Source organism: Stegostoma tigrinum, chromosome 9 (genome assembly GCF_030684315.1).
Source record: "Stegostoma tigrinum isolate sSteTig4 chromosome 9, sSteTig4.hap1, whole genome shotgun sequence".
Classification (NCBI taxonomy): Eukaryota; Metazoa; Chordata; class Chondrichthyes; order Orectolobiformes; family Stegostomatidae; genus Stegostoma; species Stegostoma tigrinum.
Window position 1 is genome coordinate 13997434 of NC_081362.1, and position 17662 is coordinate 14015095.

The 17662-nt window shown below is 39.0% G+C and overlaps 1 protein-coding gene across 5 annotated transcripts in view; it reads left to right on the forward strand.

Annotated features, from left to right (window-relative positions):
* ralgapa2 (Ral GTPase activating protein catalytic subunit alpha 2) overlaps nt 1–17662 on the forward strand; it is a 522648-nt gene that overhangs the window by 195642 nt on the left and 309344 nt on the right. For all 5 annotated transcript variants that reach the window (XM_048535653.2, XM_059648353.1, XM_059648352.1 and 2 more), the window contains 2 exons: nt 11540–11668; nt 14778–14906. In XM_048535653.2, the coding sequence (XP_048391610.2) occupies nt 11540–11668; nt 14778–14906 (258 nt within the window). The remainder of the gene's footprint in view (nt 1–11539; nt 11669–14777; nt 14907–17662) is intronic.

The window sequence follows — 17662 nt, forward strand, 5'->3', positions numbered from 1 at the left end:
GCAAAATAATCATTTCAGGTCTGGTAAAACCTCATCAGAACAGTTTATAACCTATGTTCTGTCTGCGGTTGTCAATGTCATGTTTTTAAGGAGAAGTCGGAGAAATTTGGAATAGAAGCTTTATTTCAAGGGAATGTTCTAGTTTCATTTGGCTTGTCAGCAGAATTGAAACTAGCTAATTTTGTCAGTACAGTTCAAGATGTTGAAGTGCTGGTTATATAAAAGTAAATGCTGAATGTTGTGGATGCAAGAGCCTATTACACTTACCTAGGACATTGTGTTATCAATTTGTCTTAAGTTTCCAAACTTGTGCAAGAGGTAGCTGGTGTCATTTTTTGTTGTTAAGTAAGCACTTATTTGAAGAGTGTGTGTATTTTTAAAACCATTTATGTTCATAAGCCTTTAGGCATATGCCCTGAAGCAGACAGTTTTGGGAAGCTTCAGCATCAATGAAGTAGCAATTTGTTTCTAATTAAGTGGTGATTTACTCCAGTGTAGTTTGACCAACATGATTTTTTTAAATAAAGGTTGTTGCACCCATCATTCACTGAATAGCACTTGACAACTAATAGCTGTTTATTTTTGAGAAGTGTATTTAATGATTTCGTAGAATGTACTACCAAATTGTTTGATATGGAGAGCGGTTGTTTACTTCCCCAGCCTCCATCATTGAAAATAAATTTGTGTAGGTCATTGTTTTCAGGCAATCAAGATGTGTAAATTAAGTTTGGAAATTATTTCATGCTAGGTACTGGACATGTTTCACCAGACAAAGAACCTCAGTATTTCAGTTCCGTTACTGTAGTCCCCAAGGAAACTTGGGGCAGAATGTTCCTACTTTCATTTAGATTTTGTTGAGTGAGACATATGGCATCCAGTCTCACAGTAACTTTTTTCTCTCAATCTTCTGCTTTTCACCCCATTAATTGTACAACCTAGCTTTTTGGCCCTATTCTGATGGAATTGCAGAGCAGAAGAGGCAGATGCACTTGCCATTGACCAGACCTTGTGACATTCATACTGCTGGCACCATATTTAAAATCCAGCTTCAATAACCTTGGGTTGCAAGCCAGAAATTGCCTATTAAGATGCGACACCCAACTATTTACACTTAGGACATGGGTCAGAAAGGAAAGCTTGTATCCCACTTCCCAGAGAGGAGCCTTGAATTGTTAGTGGGTAGAATATTCGGAAGCAAGGCAATCCCTTTCCTTGCTGACTACTGCAGGAGGCCAAGTTACCAAATGCGGCTAGATTGGACCTACCTAGATGCTTGGGTCAGTGCTCTGCCCTAGGTTTAAAGGAGCACCCAGTAATGCATCAACATCAACATCAACTGGCAGCAAAAGGGCGTGATGAGCGCTCCTTAATATCGGACACTCAGACAATGGGACAAGGTAACCATAATAGCCCAAGACAAACATCAACGTGCACGGGAATTCCTGGAGGCATGATTCTCCACTGATAATGCAATCAATAAACACATAGGATTGAACCTCATATACAAACTCATACAAACCTACACAGATCAAAACCAAAAATGACGCTACTTGCCATATTGGACCAGACAGTGTAAATTCCAAGTGGGGTAGAATAACTTTGCTTCATTGGAGGCTCCACCGATGATGTCACCTAGCATGGTAATGAAATGTCTGAACGAGAACAAACCAGCTTGGGGAGCAAGTTGACAACCTCACCCACAACCTGAGCTACAGATCTTTTCCAAAACTTGTCCAAAAATTGCAGTACAAGCTCAAGACGCAGCATTTTATTTTCTACTTAGGCACTTTACAACCTTTCATGCCTTAATTTGCACCCATTTTGCATCTATTTTGTGGATCGCCATTACTGACAGCCCCTTTGATGTTTATACTATGCCATCTGTTGCATTTGTCCTCCCTCTACTCCAGTAAAAAGTATTTTAAAAAAAACTTTCTAGCCCCTTTCAGTTCTGAAGAGTCATACTGAACTCAACATTAACTCTTCTTCTCTTCAGAGTTTCTCCAGCATTTTCTGCTCGTTGCAGATTGTTAGCTGATTTCTAGTAAATTTTTGGTATTTTGACTCTTTGAACATGAGCTTATTTCCTTCTTTGAAAATAAGTAACCAAATTATATTTGCAAGAGATCTTAGCTGCCTTCATAATTTATTTTGGTTGAATAGAATATCATTTATTGAATAGAATATCCTTTATTGTAATGTGTACTCGAGCACGGGGCGTACAATGAAAAGTTTTAATGTCCCTTCTTAAGGCACCATCTTAGGTACAAAGCACCTAGGTGCTAATCTTAGATACAAAAGAGGAATAAAAAAAGTTGTTGCAATACTTTACAGTGATTCATAGAATAAGTTAGAAATAAAACATAGTTAAAAGGATAGCCGTGACAGTCCGGTAAACAAATTACAAAGAAATGCTCAGCGCATGTGTTGCCTGCCTGTGCCAGTCCCTTGTCTAACAACCATCCCTGCTCCATTCCAAGCCTCAGTCCCCTCTGCACTGGCTAGTAGCTACTCCAAGGTAATTTTTCTCAGAGGCTGCTTCCCCGTGCCTGCCCCCCAATCTGGGATTAACCTCCAGGAAAGTCAGAGTCATTAGTTGAAAAAAGATGGAGAAGGTGGTGATAAAAGAAAAAGGAAAGAAAGGATGGGTGGAGCAGAAGAGCTGTAGCTGGAGCGTCTTACTCTACCGCCACCTTGTATAAATGTCCCATTGATTGCATTTTCTCATGATATATGGCAGCATTTGAACAAGACCTTGGCAAACTACTTCTATAGCCGGGCGATATTTATTCTGCTAGCAGAACTTCACAACAATCTGATTAACTGGTTATTGTTGCCTCATATTTATGGATGTGCTGTGTGCAAGTTGGCTGTTGCACTTGAAATGCTATGATAATGACTAGTCTTCTGAGGTTGCAGTAAGAAGACCATGTAAATGTTGTTTTCCAAACTGCATCTGGATAACACTGCAAGGATAATGTCATTTGAAACACTGGTGATGCTGCCTTCATAGAAAGATAATACAGGCCTAAGTTATTGAGAGCTGTCTTTGATTTGATTTATTATGATCAACTGTACTGAGGTACAGTGAAAAGTGTTGTCTTGCATGCTTTACAGCAGATCGTACTATACAAGTGTATCAGGGTAACAGAACACAGTGTAGGATATAATGTTACAGCTAATGAGAAGGTGCCGATCTTTTTAAACCTACTTTTGCTGCTCACGGCTATAAGTCATGAGATTTCTTGTATTGAAATAAGGGTTAAACAATGAATTAAGGGTAACGTATGTTTGTACCACAACCAATTGCAAATGCATCTTCTCAAAGTGCTTTACTAATTTCTTCCCCCAGATGGCACCAGTAACCATATCAACATAGCCTTTTATTTCTAGTACAGTTCTCAACATTGTTTTCTTTTGTTTCCTCTGTTTGGCAGTGTTCAAGGCTTTACTAGAATAATTTTGTTTTTGGAATATACGTTAGCCAAAGCAAAACACACAAAATACAGTGTGTTCTAATAATGATGAAGTTTATTTGTTAAAAATTGAAATATTTAATTTGAAAACCTCAAATTCGTGCAGTTAACTATATATTAATCAATTGTTAAGGGTATTTATTGAAATATTAAAGTAAGGCAGTCAATAAATGGATAAAAACAAAATGTTGGAAGTACTTAAGCCTGGCAGCATTTGTGGAGGTAGAAATAGTGAACATTTCAAGCCTGATCTTTAATTGCTCCTCTTGTTGTAGTCAATGAGCCTGCTTAATTATAATCATATGAGAAATGGACATCCGAATCATAGAAACGCATTACTCCTACTTTCTAACTCTTTAACAATCGCATACCCTTTTGAGTGGTGCTGCCTACCAGATTGCACCAAATACTTTTCACGTTTTGAGTTAAGAAGTATTTCGTCATATTTGTTTTAAATTAATGCCCTCTGATCCTCTTTTTCTGGATTAATTTGAAGTAATATTCACTGCTATTCATCATACTTGCTGTAAATTCCCATATGTTGTAGAGAGGTCTTAAAGCTTATTTTGAGCACTGTTGCAATTGTTACATAGTACTATCATTTCAGAGGGTGCCAGATGGCTGGGGTATCAACAGCCAGTAATTAATTGTAAATGAGTAACTGCCAATAATAAACTTAGGGGTGTGAATTAAAACAGCAGTGTTCTATAAGCATTGCTGCATCTCTCAAATTGCACAGCAGCCATTAAATGAGTTAGATTGTTTGTTATGGGTTTTAACTGTACTGGTTTCTCAAGTGGAGTGCAGCTCGATTCATACTACAAAGATGATGCAATATAATATTGTTCATGTAATAAGTTAATAATACCTTATTTCATGTATGCGTGGCCAAAAATCTGATTACATCAAAATGATGTCCATTGATTTCTGGAAAATATAGCATGCATGTTATTTGAAAGAATAACGTGGGACAATGTAGTTGTCTTGAAGAAAAACAATGCTACATATTTTGGTTAATCTCTTGATTTTTCTTCAGTTGTTTGCTGTTAACAGCAAACTGAATAACTATAAACTTGATTATGTTTTGTGTTTTGAATAATGAGTGTTTCACACAATTGGTCAAGGTGTCGGGAAGAGGCTGTGACTTAGAGGTTCAAGATTGCAGGAGGCGCTAATCAGGTTCCGCAGGAAGGAATATTAAAACAAATGTTGCAAAGCTCGACATGATTGACAGGTCCCAACAATGTCGCCATATTAAAGCAAAGCAGTGTTAAACATAACAACTTGGAAGAAAAGCTTACTGTATAAATAGGACAAAGTCCTTTCTATGATGTTGGTGGAGGAGGAAAGCGACAGTTGATTCCCTTTTGGGCTAATTCTTCCCCCTCCTCTTTCTGAAGCTGACAATTTGTGGTTAGAAATGCGTGCTTGCACAGTGACATTCCTCTGGTATACAGGCAAATACATCATTCTAGACCTATGAAGTAGTCAAGTATATTAATAGCTGGGTTGCTTTTATATTTCTTCCATCCTACCAAAAGTAGTGTCGTGTTTGTTTTCTAAAAGCTAAGCAAGCTATCTTAACACTTAATGTAGCTGCTGCCTTGGATGCTGCAAAGCAAATTCAGTTTTGTACTATTGACCTTTTCCTTACCCAGAGGCAGCAGTAGATAGCATCAGAATGATTCAGTCCTGTGACACATGAACGTTTACAATCTATCTGTTTGTATCAGTGTGACTCTTCACTTGGTTATGGATTTGTCCATTGCCATTCAAATCCAAGCAGTTCAATGTGAATGTAGAAAAGCAAGACATTTCTTCAGCTACAGAGGAATCAAGGGATGGAAGTACTTAAGACACCTGGTAGCAGCTGTCAGGATCGGTATGAAACCAGGAGAATGAATCCTTTTCCAACTGAATATTAAAGAATAAAGAAAAATTGTTTTTTTTATTTACCTTTTTTAGTGGGCACTGTTTACAAGACCATAATCTTCTGTTTCTGTGTGCTTGTTTAACTTAAGAAAGTTCAGTTTCCGAGAAGCATTATAAAACAGCTGTATAGCATAACAACATATACCAGGAAACTACAGCTTATTTGAAATAGCCACTCTGCCTGAAAAACAGGCAGGCCCAGTATCGGGTTGGAGCTCCTTTTGAGGCATCCCTCAGACACAGATGTTGGTCCTTGAATTTAGCCTTTGTTACATTCATTTTATGGCAACCACAGAGCAAACCAAAGTCCAGTTTCTAGACTTCAGTTTTTACATTTTCTTAAAGTCTATTTTACTATAAAATTATCTGGGTTGGGCAGCAATATGAATTTGAGGTTACATTCAGATCTGTAATGATTTTATTAAATGGAGGAGCAAGCTTTAATAGCCAAATGGTCTACTTTTGCTTTATGTTACACGTTAACACATTTTAAATTTGACTTCATCGAACTATTAAGAATGTTAACTGACTTGCACATGTACTGCTGCTGAAGCTTTAGAACCTCCCAAGGCCAAAATCATGTCCAAGAGGTTTATAGAGCTGGAGATTATTGCAAAAATGACCTGGAAGAAGGCTGGGATGATAAACTAAAGTTACTAAGAGACAGAAAATCATTGAAGAATGGGGTTCAGCCATCAAACATCACAAAGTCATTGTGATGATAACAATAATCTTGATAATGCTGTTGACAGTTTTATATCTGAGCTCCTCAGAGAATGCTGAAGCTGGCACGAGGGTAACGTTATGATAGATTCTGGAGAATGGCTCGGGAGAGACAATTTTCAGCAACTTGCGTGAAATGAAGTGGGGAGTGCAGGATGGAGGAACATATTAGATGATGATGTGGATTAGAAATATGTTCGTAATTATGGAGGGGACAAGAGGAGGAATGATGGAGCTAGTGTCAACAGCCAAAGATATTAGTTCCAGTTTTACTAATACTTAACTGGCATAACTAACTGCTCTTCCAAATGGGATGTTGTGGAGGAGTGGAGAAAGTTAACAGACATTGTTATGAGGTAGAACTGGGTGTCCCATCTGTGGATGAATTTCACTGAGGAATAGCAAGCAGATGAGGGCAGGACTAAGGATTTTTGGGAACTGATGAGATGATAAAGCATGAATGAGTAAAAAAAAAACCATTGCCAGAATTATTCTGGCTGTTGAATCTTGTTTTGCATTTCCTTTTTCCCCTGAGGTGGGAAAAGCTTCAGCTTCATCCATCCAGACCCCAATGATATGGCCCTTCAGTCTTTCACACCGTGTTAAAACTTTGAACTGTCGTTCATTTTCCAGAAATACATAGTGAGGTTTTTTTTCTACTTCATTAGCTCTCTTTCACCTAAATGAAACATACAGTGCACTCATAAAATGTATTTGAAATAAGTGAGCAAAAGCATTTTTCAAATGGAATGAAAGGATTGTTGGAGTTACCAAGTACGTTTGCTAACTGCTTTTTGCGACCACCATATGTTTTCACTACTGCTTGCATTTCTGCAAGCACTGTGTACAAAGCATTCAATTAAAGTGATTCATTTACCAGGTAGCAAGCAGCCTGCACAGTTCATATTTACTGAACTGTGCTTTAAAAAGGAAGAAAAACATGCCTGTATTTGAATTAGTTGATTTTTTATGGTCCTGCTGATAAAGGGCAGATGTTCTCATGTTGTAGTTTTCCCAGATTATGGCTCTCAGATTGGTCTGAAGTTAGGTTAGACTGTGTATCGTAACTGGAATATCTGTAGCTAAAGCTGCACGATGTATCCCTTTTCATGAATGCTTTTCCTGCTTGATACTTTTGTATATAAAGTACGTTATAATTTTTGTTTCTCAAAGAACATCACTAAACTGTCACAGTTCTAATGCTGAAAAAGCAGCAACAGAAGTTTTTTTGGTGTTTCTTATTGCCCCTTGCACCTGAGGTTTGGTCAATCAATTTTCTGTAACTTGTTAACAGAATTTTGCACTGGTCCCTCGGCTAATCTAAAGCTTTTCGAATTTTGCAATTAGGACAGCGACAACTGGGTATTTTGTGCTATCCGTGTTAAAATTAGTAAACATGCAAAATATATGAAGTCAGTGAAGTTTGTGTTCATTTCAGAGTGATAAATATCTGAAAGCATTAGTACCTCCTAGTCCTTACTTATAATTTTAAAGTGCTGCATTTTAAAAAGAACTTATTGTGTGAAAACATGGTAGAAATTAATTGTGTGCAGTTGATTTCTTTTTGTTCTTAATTTCCATGGGCATGCAAATTGAATAAATACTAATTCAGGTCCCATGTTCTGAAGTATGTGTCAATATTCTTAGAATAATCTTCTACAATGAGGTAGTTGCATTCTTATGTGACTTTGTGCTATAGAAAAGCACCATAGAAAATTGCATTATGGGGAAATCGCTGTACCTGTACAGCAAAAAGTTTGTTATCCAAACAACGTTTACTATTCATCAATCATGTTACAGCCAACTTGTGTTAACAAAACGTGGGTTTTAGCAGAACAACGTGTACGTCAGGAAACTCTGGCTTTCTACTCAGAAGGAAGCTTAGTCTCTGAAGGCCTTTGATTGCCTGACAAATCAGTTTCCAATGCTTATCTGACAACTTTATCTGCATTACCTTACTGAATAACAACTTTGATCTAGCGCCTTTTAATGTAATAAAATATTCTAAGATTCTTCACAGTGTGCAATCAGACAAAAGTTGACAACAAACTAAAGAAGGAGGTGTTAGCTTAATCAAAGTGGTACGTTTTCAAATCCTCTTAAAAGGACAGTGCTATAGAGAGGCAAAGAAATTCCATAATCTAGGTTGAGATGGCAGCAGCTATTGCTGCCTTTGTTGTAGGGATGTCAGGAGCCCAGAGAACACCAGCTCCAGTTAGTGGCTCGCACAGAGAGCGGAAAGGTTCATTCTCATAACTTGAAAAATTACTTTATTAACATATTAAAGAAGACACATGTTACTTAAATGTTTTTATCACAACACTAGACTGTATATATTTTCCCACAAACTGAATTAGGACCCAATTGTACACTCACTGGAGTCCTTTGGCACCCCCCAAGTGGTCACAGAATATGAAAGCTAGTACCCAATCATAATAGCTGCTGCTGACAAGGGCTGATGCTGGCCAGGCGCTGCAGTCTATGTTGCTGCCACATCCTTGATGTACGGTCTGCTCTGCGATAGTTGGCCTCTGGAGTTTTCACCGGCTGCATGCCCCGAGGGTCGTCTTTCTGTCTAATTCTTATCTCTCTCAAGCCGTGCTGTCGTCTTCCTGTTGGCTCAGGTTGATTCATTTATCGCGTGCCTTTACCTTATTGGCCCTGGACCAGAGACTTGAGTAGCATCTCCTCATTAGTTCTCGTTCAAATAAGGCCTTTGCATTACCTCGTGTTTGTTACTTTTTGCAGAACCTAATTCAGAAAGGTTTAAATCGGCTCAAACTAGCACCTGGGGTCAGGTTGTTTTTAGTTCACTAGCTGCATTTTTTCATTTCAACACCTTTGTATTCAGAACTCCCTGTTAGCGATGTCAGCGGCTGGTACCTTTTCTGTCTGCCTCTCTCTGTCTTGGAGCCTCTGGCTAACAGAATTAATTTGAGGCGTGAGTTGAAGGAGTACAGAAATCTGATCGGGATTACAGAGATTGACAGAGCAAGGTGATGAGGACTAGAGCACAAACTTAGGGGCTTAAGAATTGAGGTTTGATAGATTGGAAACCACTGTAGAATGGTGAAGAGTGATGAATGAACAAAATGCAGCATGAATCAGGATTCGGGCTGCAGATTTTTGTATTTGTATTTGTGGAAGGTGGAAAATGGGTGTCCACTAAACATTGGAGCAGTTAAGTCTGAAAGTATTAACATCATAGATAAGGGTTTCATAAGCAGATAGTCCAAGGCAGAAGTTGGATGTAGTTGGAAACAAGTGGGCTTTGTGACGAAGAACATATGGGCTTGAAAATTCAGTCCCAGGTCAAATGAGATGTGATAATTCTGGTGTAGTGTAAAATAATTAAAGAAATTGTCCCTTGAAATTTTTTTACCAACAGACTGCAACAGCTGAGATCCCTTTTATTCATAGCCATATATCATAGAAATAGACCCTTTTGGTCCAACCAGTCCATGCCGACCATCCCAAACTAAACCAGTCCCATTTGCCTATGTTTTGGCCATATCCCTCCAAACTTTTCCTGTTCATGTCCTTTAAATGTTGTAACTGTACCTGCATCTGCCACTTTGTCTGTGTAATAAAAAACACAAGTTGCCCCAAGTCCATTTTAAGTCTTTTTCCTCTCATGTTAAAAATTTGCCTCCCGGTTTTGAAATCTCCCATCCTAGGGAAAAGACCCTTGCTTTTTACACTATGTATGTCCCCTCATGATTTTATAAACCTCCTTAATGTCACCCCTCAACCTCCTCTATGTCAGAAGAAAGAAGTCCCAGTCCATCCAACCTCTCCTTTATTACTCGAACCCTCAAGTCCCTGCAACACCCTGGTAAATCTTCTCTGAAGGGTCTCCAGTTTTAATATCCTTCCTATAACAGAACAGCTAGAACTGCACACAGCACTCCAGAAGAATCCTGTGCAACCTCAACGTGACTTCCCAACTCCTATATTCAAAGGTCTGAGCAATGAAGGCAAGTGTGCCTCATGATGTTTTAACCACCCTATCTGTAATGCAAATTTCAAAGAATTATGTACGTGAACCCTTAAGTCTCTCTTCTACAACACTACCCAGGCCCCTGTCATTAATTGTATAAGTCTTGCCTTTGTTTGTTTACCAGAAAGCAATACTTCATATTTATCCAAATTAAAATCCATCTGCCACTCCTCAGACTCGATAAGCTGAAGGGGATTCCCAAATCCCCTCTGTACCATGCTTGGCATGATTCTGTGATGGTAGATAAAGACTGCCCTTATTGAATATATAAAATTAATCCACTGCAGCCAAAAACGTGTGTTTAAACGAAATCATATGGTAACTTGCTGTTGTCAAAATGTAGTTGATGCCAAACGGGAGCAGTACATGGCCACACTTTTCAAATTGTTTCACACTTAACTCCTAGTTTCTGCAAAATTAACAATAATGCATTACAGAACAACTGTTTATTTTCAATCTTTGTATATTTCTGAAAGGTATATTCTCAAAATCCTACTTTTGAAACTGGTAATTTGTGTCAAATCTCAGTAGTGATCTGTGAGAATGTTGAATGTTCTAAATTAACTTCTAAAATATTTTACTATAACTAACCTGAATGTACTGTTGATGTGGTCACCTTTTTATGGCTTGGGTTTCTGATATTTTTTAAAAGCAGCAGATGTCAACAGAAATGAATTCCCATCTGTTCCCCTCACTTGCTTAATATACCAAAAGTCGAACAACAATGGTCGAGGACAATGCCTAGCTGTATTTGCAATTACAGGTGTGATGTAAAAATGACACAGTAATCAGCCTCTTTATCATAGAAGTAAATCTTTTGTTCTATCCTGTAATCAACATTTGTTTCGTACTTGTTTTAGTAGTGAGATCCATCTGCTGCCTGAGAGAATGTTGAATTTTGAAATCTAATAACTCAAGTGATTCAACCTGGTTTGAAAATTAACCATTAGAAACATGTTCAAATGCCAACTGTCAAAATGAATGTAGAATAAAAGCCTGTTTATCTTTGTGAATATTGATGAAAATGAAGAATAGAGGCTTTTAAAATTAAATTTCACTATTTCATTTTTTAATATTGTAGTTTATCAATTTTCGTGCAAACTTGTGAAACTAATCCTTGTATCTCTGTTTTCTGTTAATGTGTCAGATCTTACAGAAGTCAGAATCTGCAAAACCACATTTCTTCAATAATTGCAAACATTTGCTTACTGTTGAGCGAAAGAATATTCTTTTGTAAATGGTTATGTCAATGCAGCCAATTAAATTATGATGCAATATATTTCTGTGCTTCATGGTTCATTTCAAATATTCAATCTTTGGATTATTTAAAGAAATTATTTGTGATAATAATTGTTCACAAGTCTATTTTTCTAATAACTTTTCATTTTTCTTCTCCACTTGAAACTAGGATGTGCTGAACGTACTTGCCAAACATTGTTCACCTCGCTTCTTTTTAATTGGTTTGCCTGGTTTCACCATGATGGTTGGAGATTTCATCACAGTTGCAACCCGAGTCCTCAATTCAGATGTGGTGGATGTGAGTACAACCGCCTTGTCTATGGATTTCTCCACTCAAACAGGTGTTTGTTCATTAATTTCACATGAGACAGATTGCTCAGTGCCGATTCTGTGCCATCAAATGTGTGAACTGCACTAGCATAAAGGTGTTTCATCCAAAGGCAAGGATGAGACCATGTATATAGTCATACTGCTGCAAGTCTTATACAAAAATGATTTATAAATTTTAGTAGCTGTATATTTCTAAATATAATTATGCTAAAGCCTGAATGTTTATTATTTGGAAGTATAGAGTAGTTGCAACACAGATTAAGGCCCATCAAGCAGTTAGGTTCCAGCCAGTTATCTCACGCACCTTCATGTAGTGGTGTCTCCTCACCTTTTCCCTAGAACCCTGCAATTTTTTTTTCCTTTTGATTTCCTAATATTGGTTTGAATCTTCCTTCACCATGCTCTGAGTAGTCTCTTCTGGCTCCTAAGCATTTGCTGTTTTGAAAACCTCTTTCTTCATGGTGCCTTTGACTTTTTTGACATTCACCTTTAAATTGGTGCCCTCCTCTGGTTCTTGACCTTTCCATCAATGGGAAAAGTTTATTCTTATACATTCTGCCTAGACATGTCATGAATTTGAGCATGTTTTATTTCTTGTCACTCTTTCCTAGGGAGAACTGTTCCAACTTTTCCAATTTATCCCAATGAATGAAGGCAAAAGCAGATGTTTTCAGTATCTCATTTAGTACCTTGGCAAGGTCCTTGCCTCCATGTGTAAATCTCCTTTTGGTCTGCAATAAACGCCATACCTCTTTATGCCACATCTTTGATTTATGTGTCAATGAAATACATCTATATTCACTTTTATGTTGGCTGCTATTTAACCAATTCTCAATTTGACCACCTGAGCTTTGTTAATTGTGTCAGAGGGACTCTGATCTTTATTGTCTGCCTTTTTTCCCTTACTCCAAATTTTTGATTGTACCCAAATCATCCTTTATTTAAAGGCAGTCCATTGTTCAGTTACAATTCAATTTGCCTGTCAATCTTAATTCCAATTTATCTGGGCCAGATCTGCTGTCGCTCCATTAGAATTGGTCGTCCTCTCATTCATTCATAATTACTCTGGATTGTACCCTGCCCTTTCCAAAGGTAACTAAAGTCACTATAGTATTATGATCACTGACTCCTAAATGATTATTGGCATTGATCCACTTCACTCACCTCATTTTCCAGAATCTCCTCCAGAAGTGTTGCCTTCCATGTTACATCAGAAACAGTGATTTAAAAGAGTCTTCTGAATATTCTTCAGGAACTCTTCCCCCAATCTGCTCCTTATGGAATAGCTTTCCCTGTTATATCAGGATAATTAAATTAACCATTATAACTGTCAACATTTTGCACCTTTCAGTGGTGTCCTTGTAAAATTTGCTTTTTTACACCATACCCATTACAGTTTATAGAATGTGTACGTAGTAATGTAGTGTTATGCCTATTATTTTGTTGGCTCTGACTGGCTGAATTTTTTTCCTTCATTCCACTAAGGCATCTTTTTTCTCCAATACCGTGATAGTCACCTTCTTCAATAATACACCCATTGTTCTTTTATTGTTGGGGTCCACCAGCATTAATGCCATTGATGTCAGTGGGATGCTCTCATGATCATGAGGCAAGGTCAGTGATGAAGCAGCTGAAAATAGTTGGGCATGATGGCAGATCTCCTCAATATGAATACAGAACTTTGACTAGTCTTATTGATATATTGATATCGATATCAATATACACATATACAGATGCATCATGGCACAGAGATTAGTTTAGATGAGATCAGGTTTATTTGTTTGCTCACCAACTTCAGCAGACCCAGCCTAGCGCTATGTCCTTTGGGACTTGATCAGCTTAGTCAGTAACGGTACTGCTAAGTCACACTTGGTGATGCGCTTGAATGCCCCCAACATAGAATACATTGTGTGTTTTTGTTACCCTCTGTAATTCCTCCAAATGGTAAACAACATGGAGGAGAAATGATTTCCTACCCAGTGGGGTAGGATGTAATCAATAGGAGGTTTCCTTGCCCATTTTTGACTTTGCTAGTGAGGAGGACTGTGTTTGTCTTTTTTTGTTTCTTGATCCTTAGTCAGCATCAGGTTGTCCAACCAATTTCATTCTTTTCTTTGAGAATTTCATGTTTTGCTACAACTGAATAGTGTACTTGGCCACTTCAGAGCCAACCACATTGTTGTATGTCTACAGTCTTGTAGGCCTGATGAGATTTTTATGACAACGGGCATTGGTTTCACGGTCATGGTTAGACTTCTAATTCCAGATTTTTATTGAATTTCAACTCCACTATCTTCTGTTGTGGGATTAAAACCTGGGTTCCCAGAACATTACTAGTCTAGTGACAATACCACTGCACCATTTCTTCTCTTCCTCCTGAAATCTCACCAGACACACATCCATCCGCTCTATCTTATCATTTCTGTACTCTTGAAGTTGCTCATTTGAGATCTTTCATTTTAGTTTCATTCCTAGCTTCTAAATCTCTGCCTACAGGACGTCATTCCTCTTTTTACTTATGTTGTCAGTACCACTGTAGACCATGACTGCACCATTGTCCATTGAGTGTTGTGCAGCTGCTTAGTAACCTCAATAAAGAAATCTCTGAAGTAGGGTCCAGACCCGAAACATCAGCTTTCCTGCTCGTCTAATGCTGCCTGGCCAGCTGTGTTCATCCAGCTGTACATATTGTTATCTCAGATTCTTCAGCATTGGCAGTTCCTACGATCTCTGCTTAGTAACTTCTTTGGCAACTGGGAGGCAACATGCTGTCATTAATTCACCTCAGCAGCGACAGAGGTGCCTTGCTGTTGTCCTAATTATGGAATTCCCTCTGACTATTGCATTTTCCATCTACTTCCTGCCCCCACGATCCTGAAACCCTCAGTCATGCACAGTTGAGCCAGCTGTGGAGCTGTGCAAATGAACCTGGCTAATGGAAAAATCTTTGTCATCAGTCTTAAGGACAAGACAGTGGTTGGGGAATGAGATGCAGTCAAGGTACTCCTGTATTATTTGTGTCTTGCTTGACCAAATTGTTCTGCTGTTTGTGTTGAAATATCTTGTATATTCCACAGGCACCACGATATGAAGCACAGATTCTTCTTGGATCTCTGGTTTGTTTTCCTAATCTATACCAACAGATGTCACTGCTACAGCCTGTAACTGGAGCTTCTGACATCATCACAGGGAATGAAGATATCAAGGTAATGCAGGTTAACTGACTGGAGCAGAGAACAAGTTGATGAGCCCGAAATTTTGACTGCAATGTTCATTAGTGTTACAGTCAAATTAACGTATATTACTGTGACTAACTAGACATGAACTCTTAAACTTGTATTTAAATCAGGCATCCTTGCAATTCTTAGAATTACATGTAGTTAACTTCCTTTGCAGCTGTAGAAATTGTTCACTTTGGAGAAGCAGCTCCTCATTTTGACTGGCCAAGTGCAAACTATTTATGTGTCAAATTTTATTGCTATGACTTCTGGCTTTGGCCAGGTTAATCATACTCCTCCTGTAATGCCACTTCTGTATTAAACATTTGGCTGTTAATTATTTTTACATGGTTTGAAGCTATCTAGTCATAGCCAGATAATTTTCTGTAATGATGTGTATACCAACCTCCACTTCATCTGCATGCTGTTCTTCCAAAAGTATTTTAGATCCAACATATTTGCTGGTGATGCCTAGCTTTACTGCATCACTTTCAATTTTGACCCCTCCACTGCCTCTGATTTGTTCCACTTGTTACTCAGCATCCAGTAGTAAGCAAGAGTTTCTGCCGTTAAATATTAAAAGAAGACCAAAGCTATATTTTTGGTTGCTAATTCCATTTCCTCGCAAACAATTCCATGATTTGTCTCCGATTTGAATAACCTAGTTCCAACCTCGCTGATACATTGGATTCTGAGCTGAACTTTTGGCCCCTATCCTTTTAACATTTGTTATATTGCTCATATGTACTGCGGAAACGTTCATCAATTTTACTTTCAGATTTGAATATTCCACTAGTCTCCTGACTACTCTGCTATCTTCCTTCCTTCATGATTGAACTGACCTAAAACTGTACCAAAACTTATATCAAGTCCTGTTAACTTATCACCAAGTCAATTTTCTTTTCCCTCTTCATTTGTGGGATGTGGGCGTCACTGGCTGCCCAACATTTCTTACCTATTCTGGTTGCGCTTGAGAAGTGGTTGATGGTGAGCTGCTGCCTTGAATCACTGCAGCCCTCCTGCTGTAGGTTGACCTACCATACTATTAGGGAGGGAATTTCAGGGTTTTGACCCAGTGACAATGAAGGAGTAGCGATGTATTTCCAAGTCAGAATAGTGAGTGGCTTGGAGGCAAACTTGGAGCTGATGGTGTTCCCATATGTCTGCTGCATTTGTCCTTCTAGATGGAAGTGATCATGTGTTTGCACAGTGCTGTCTGAGGATTTTTGGTGAATTTCTGCAGTGCAACTTGTAGATGGCACACACTACTGCTACTAAGCTTGGTGGTGCAGGGAGAGAATGCTTGTGGATGTAGTGCCAATCAAGTGGACTGCTTTGTCCTGGATGGTTTCAACCTTCCTGAGTGTTGTTGCGATTACAGTCATCTAGGCAAGTGTGGATTATTCCACCACACTCCTGTCTTGTGCCTTATAGGTGGACAAGAGATGACTTACTTGCTGCAGTAATCCGAGCTTCTGGCCTGCTCTTGTAGCCACTGTGTTTATATTGTGAAACCAGTTGAGTCTCTGGTCAATGATAACACCTAGGGTGTATATATTGGGGGTTCAGCAAGGATAACACCGTTGAATATCGAGGGATGTTGGATGGATTGTCTCTTATTGGTAATGGTCATAGCCTGGTATTTGTGTGACCCGAATGTCACTTGTCACTTGTCAGCCTAAGCCCAGATACTGTCCAGATATTGTTGCATGTGAACGTGAACTGTTTCAGTATCTGAGGAGTCACGAATGGTGCTGAACATTCCCACTTTTGACCTTACAATAGAGGGAAGGTCATTGATGAAGCAGCTGAAGATGGTTGGGCCTGGGATACTATCCTGAAAAACTCTTGCAGAGATGTCCTGGAGCTAAGATGATTGACCTCCAACAACCACGACCATCTTTCTGTGTCAGGTATGACTCCAACCACCAGAGAGTTTGCCCCTGACACCCATTGATTCCAGTTTTGCTCAGGCTCCTTGATGCCATACTCAGTCGCATGCAGCCTTGATATCAAGGGCTGCCATTCTCACTTCATCTCTGGAATTCAGCACTTTTTGTCCATGTTTGAACCAAGGGTGTAATGAAGCCAAGAGCTGAGTGGCCCTAGCAGAACCCAAACTGGGCATCACGACAGGTTATTTCTGAGTAGGTGCTGCTTGATAGCACTGGTGACACCTTCCGTCACTTTGATGAAAGTAGACTGATGGGGGCAGTAATTGGCAGGCTGGATTTGTCCTGCTTTTTGTGTACAGGACATAGTTGGGCAATTTCATGCGTTGTCGGGCAGATACTAGTGTTATAACTGTACTGGAATAGCTTGGCTATGGGAGTGGCAAGTCTGGAGCTCAAGTCTTCACTACTGTTGCCAGAATGTTGCCAGGCTCTGTAGCCTTTGTAGTGTGCAGTGTCTCCAACCGTTGTTTGAAATTGCATGCAAAGAATCAAATTGTCTGGAGGACACTGAGATGGATCATCCACTCAGCACTTCTGGCAGAAGATTGCTGCAAATGCCTCAGCCTTATCTTTTGCGCTTATGTGTTAGGCTCTTGTATTGTTAAGGATGGGGCTATTTGTGGCGCCGCCTCCAGTAGTTGCTTAATTGTCCACCACTATTCATGACTGGATATGGCAGGACTGCAGAGCTTACATCTGATCTGTTGGTTGAGATTGCTTAGTTCTGTCTTATCACTTGCTGCTTTCACTGTTTGGCGTGCAAGTAGTCCTCTTCGGTGGCTTCACCAG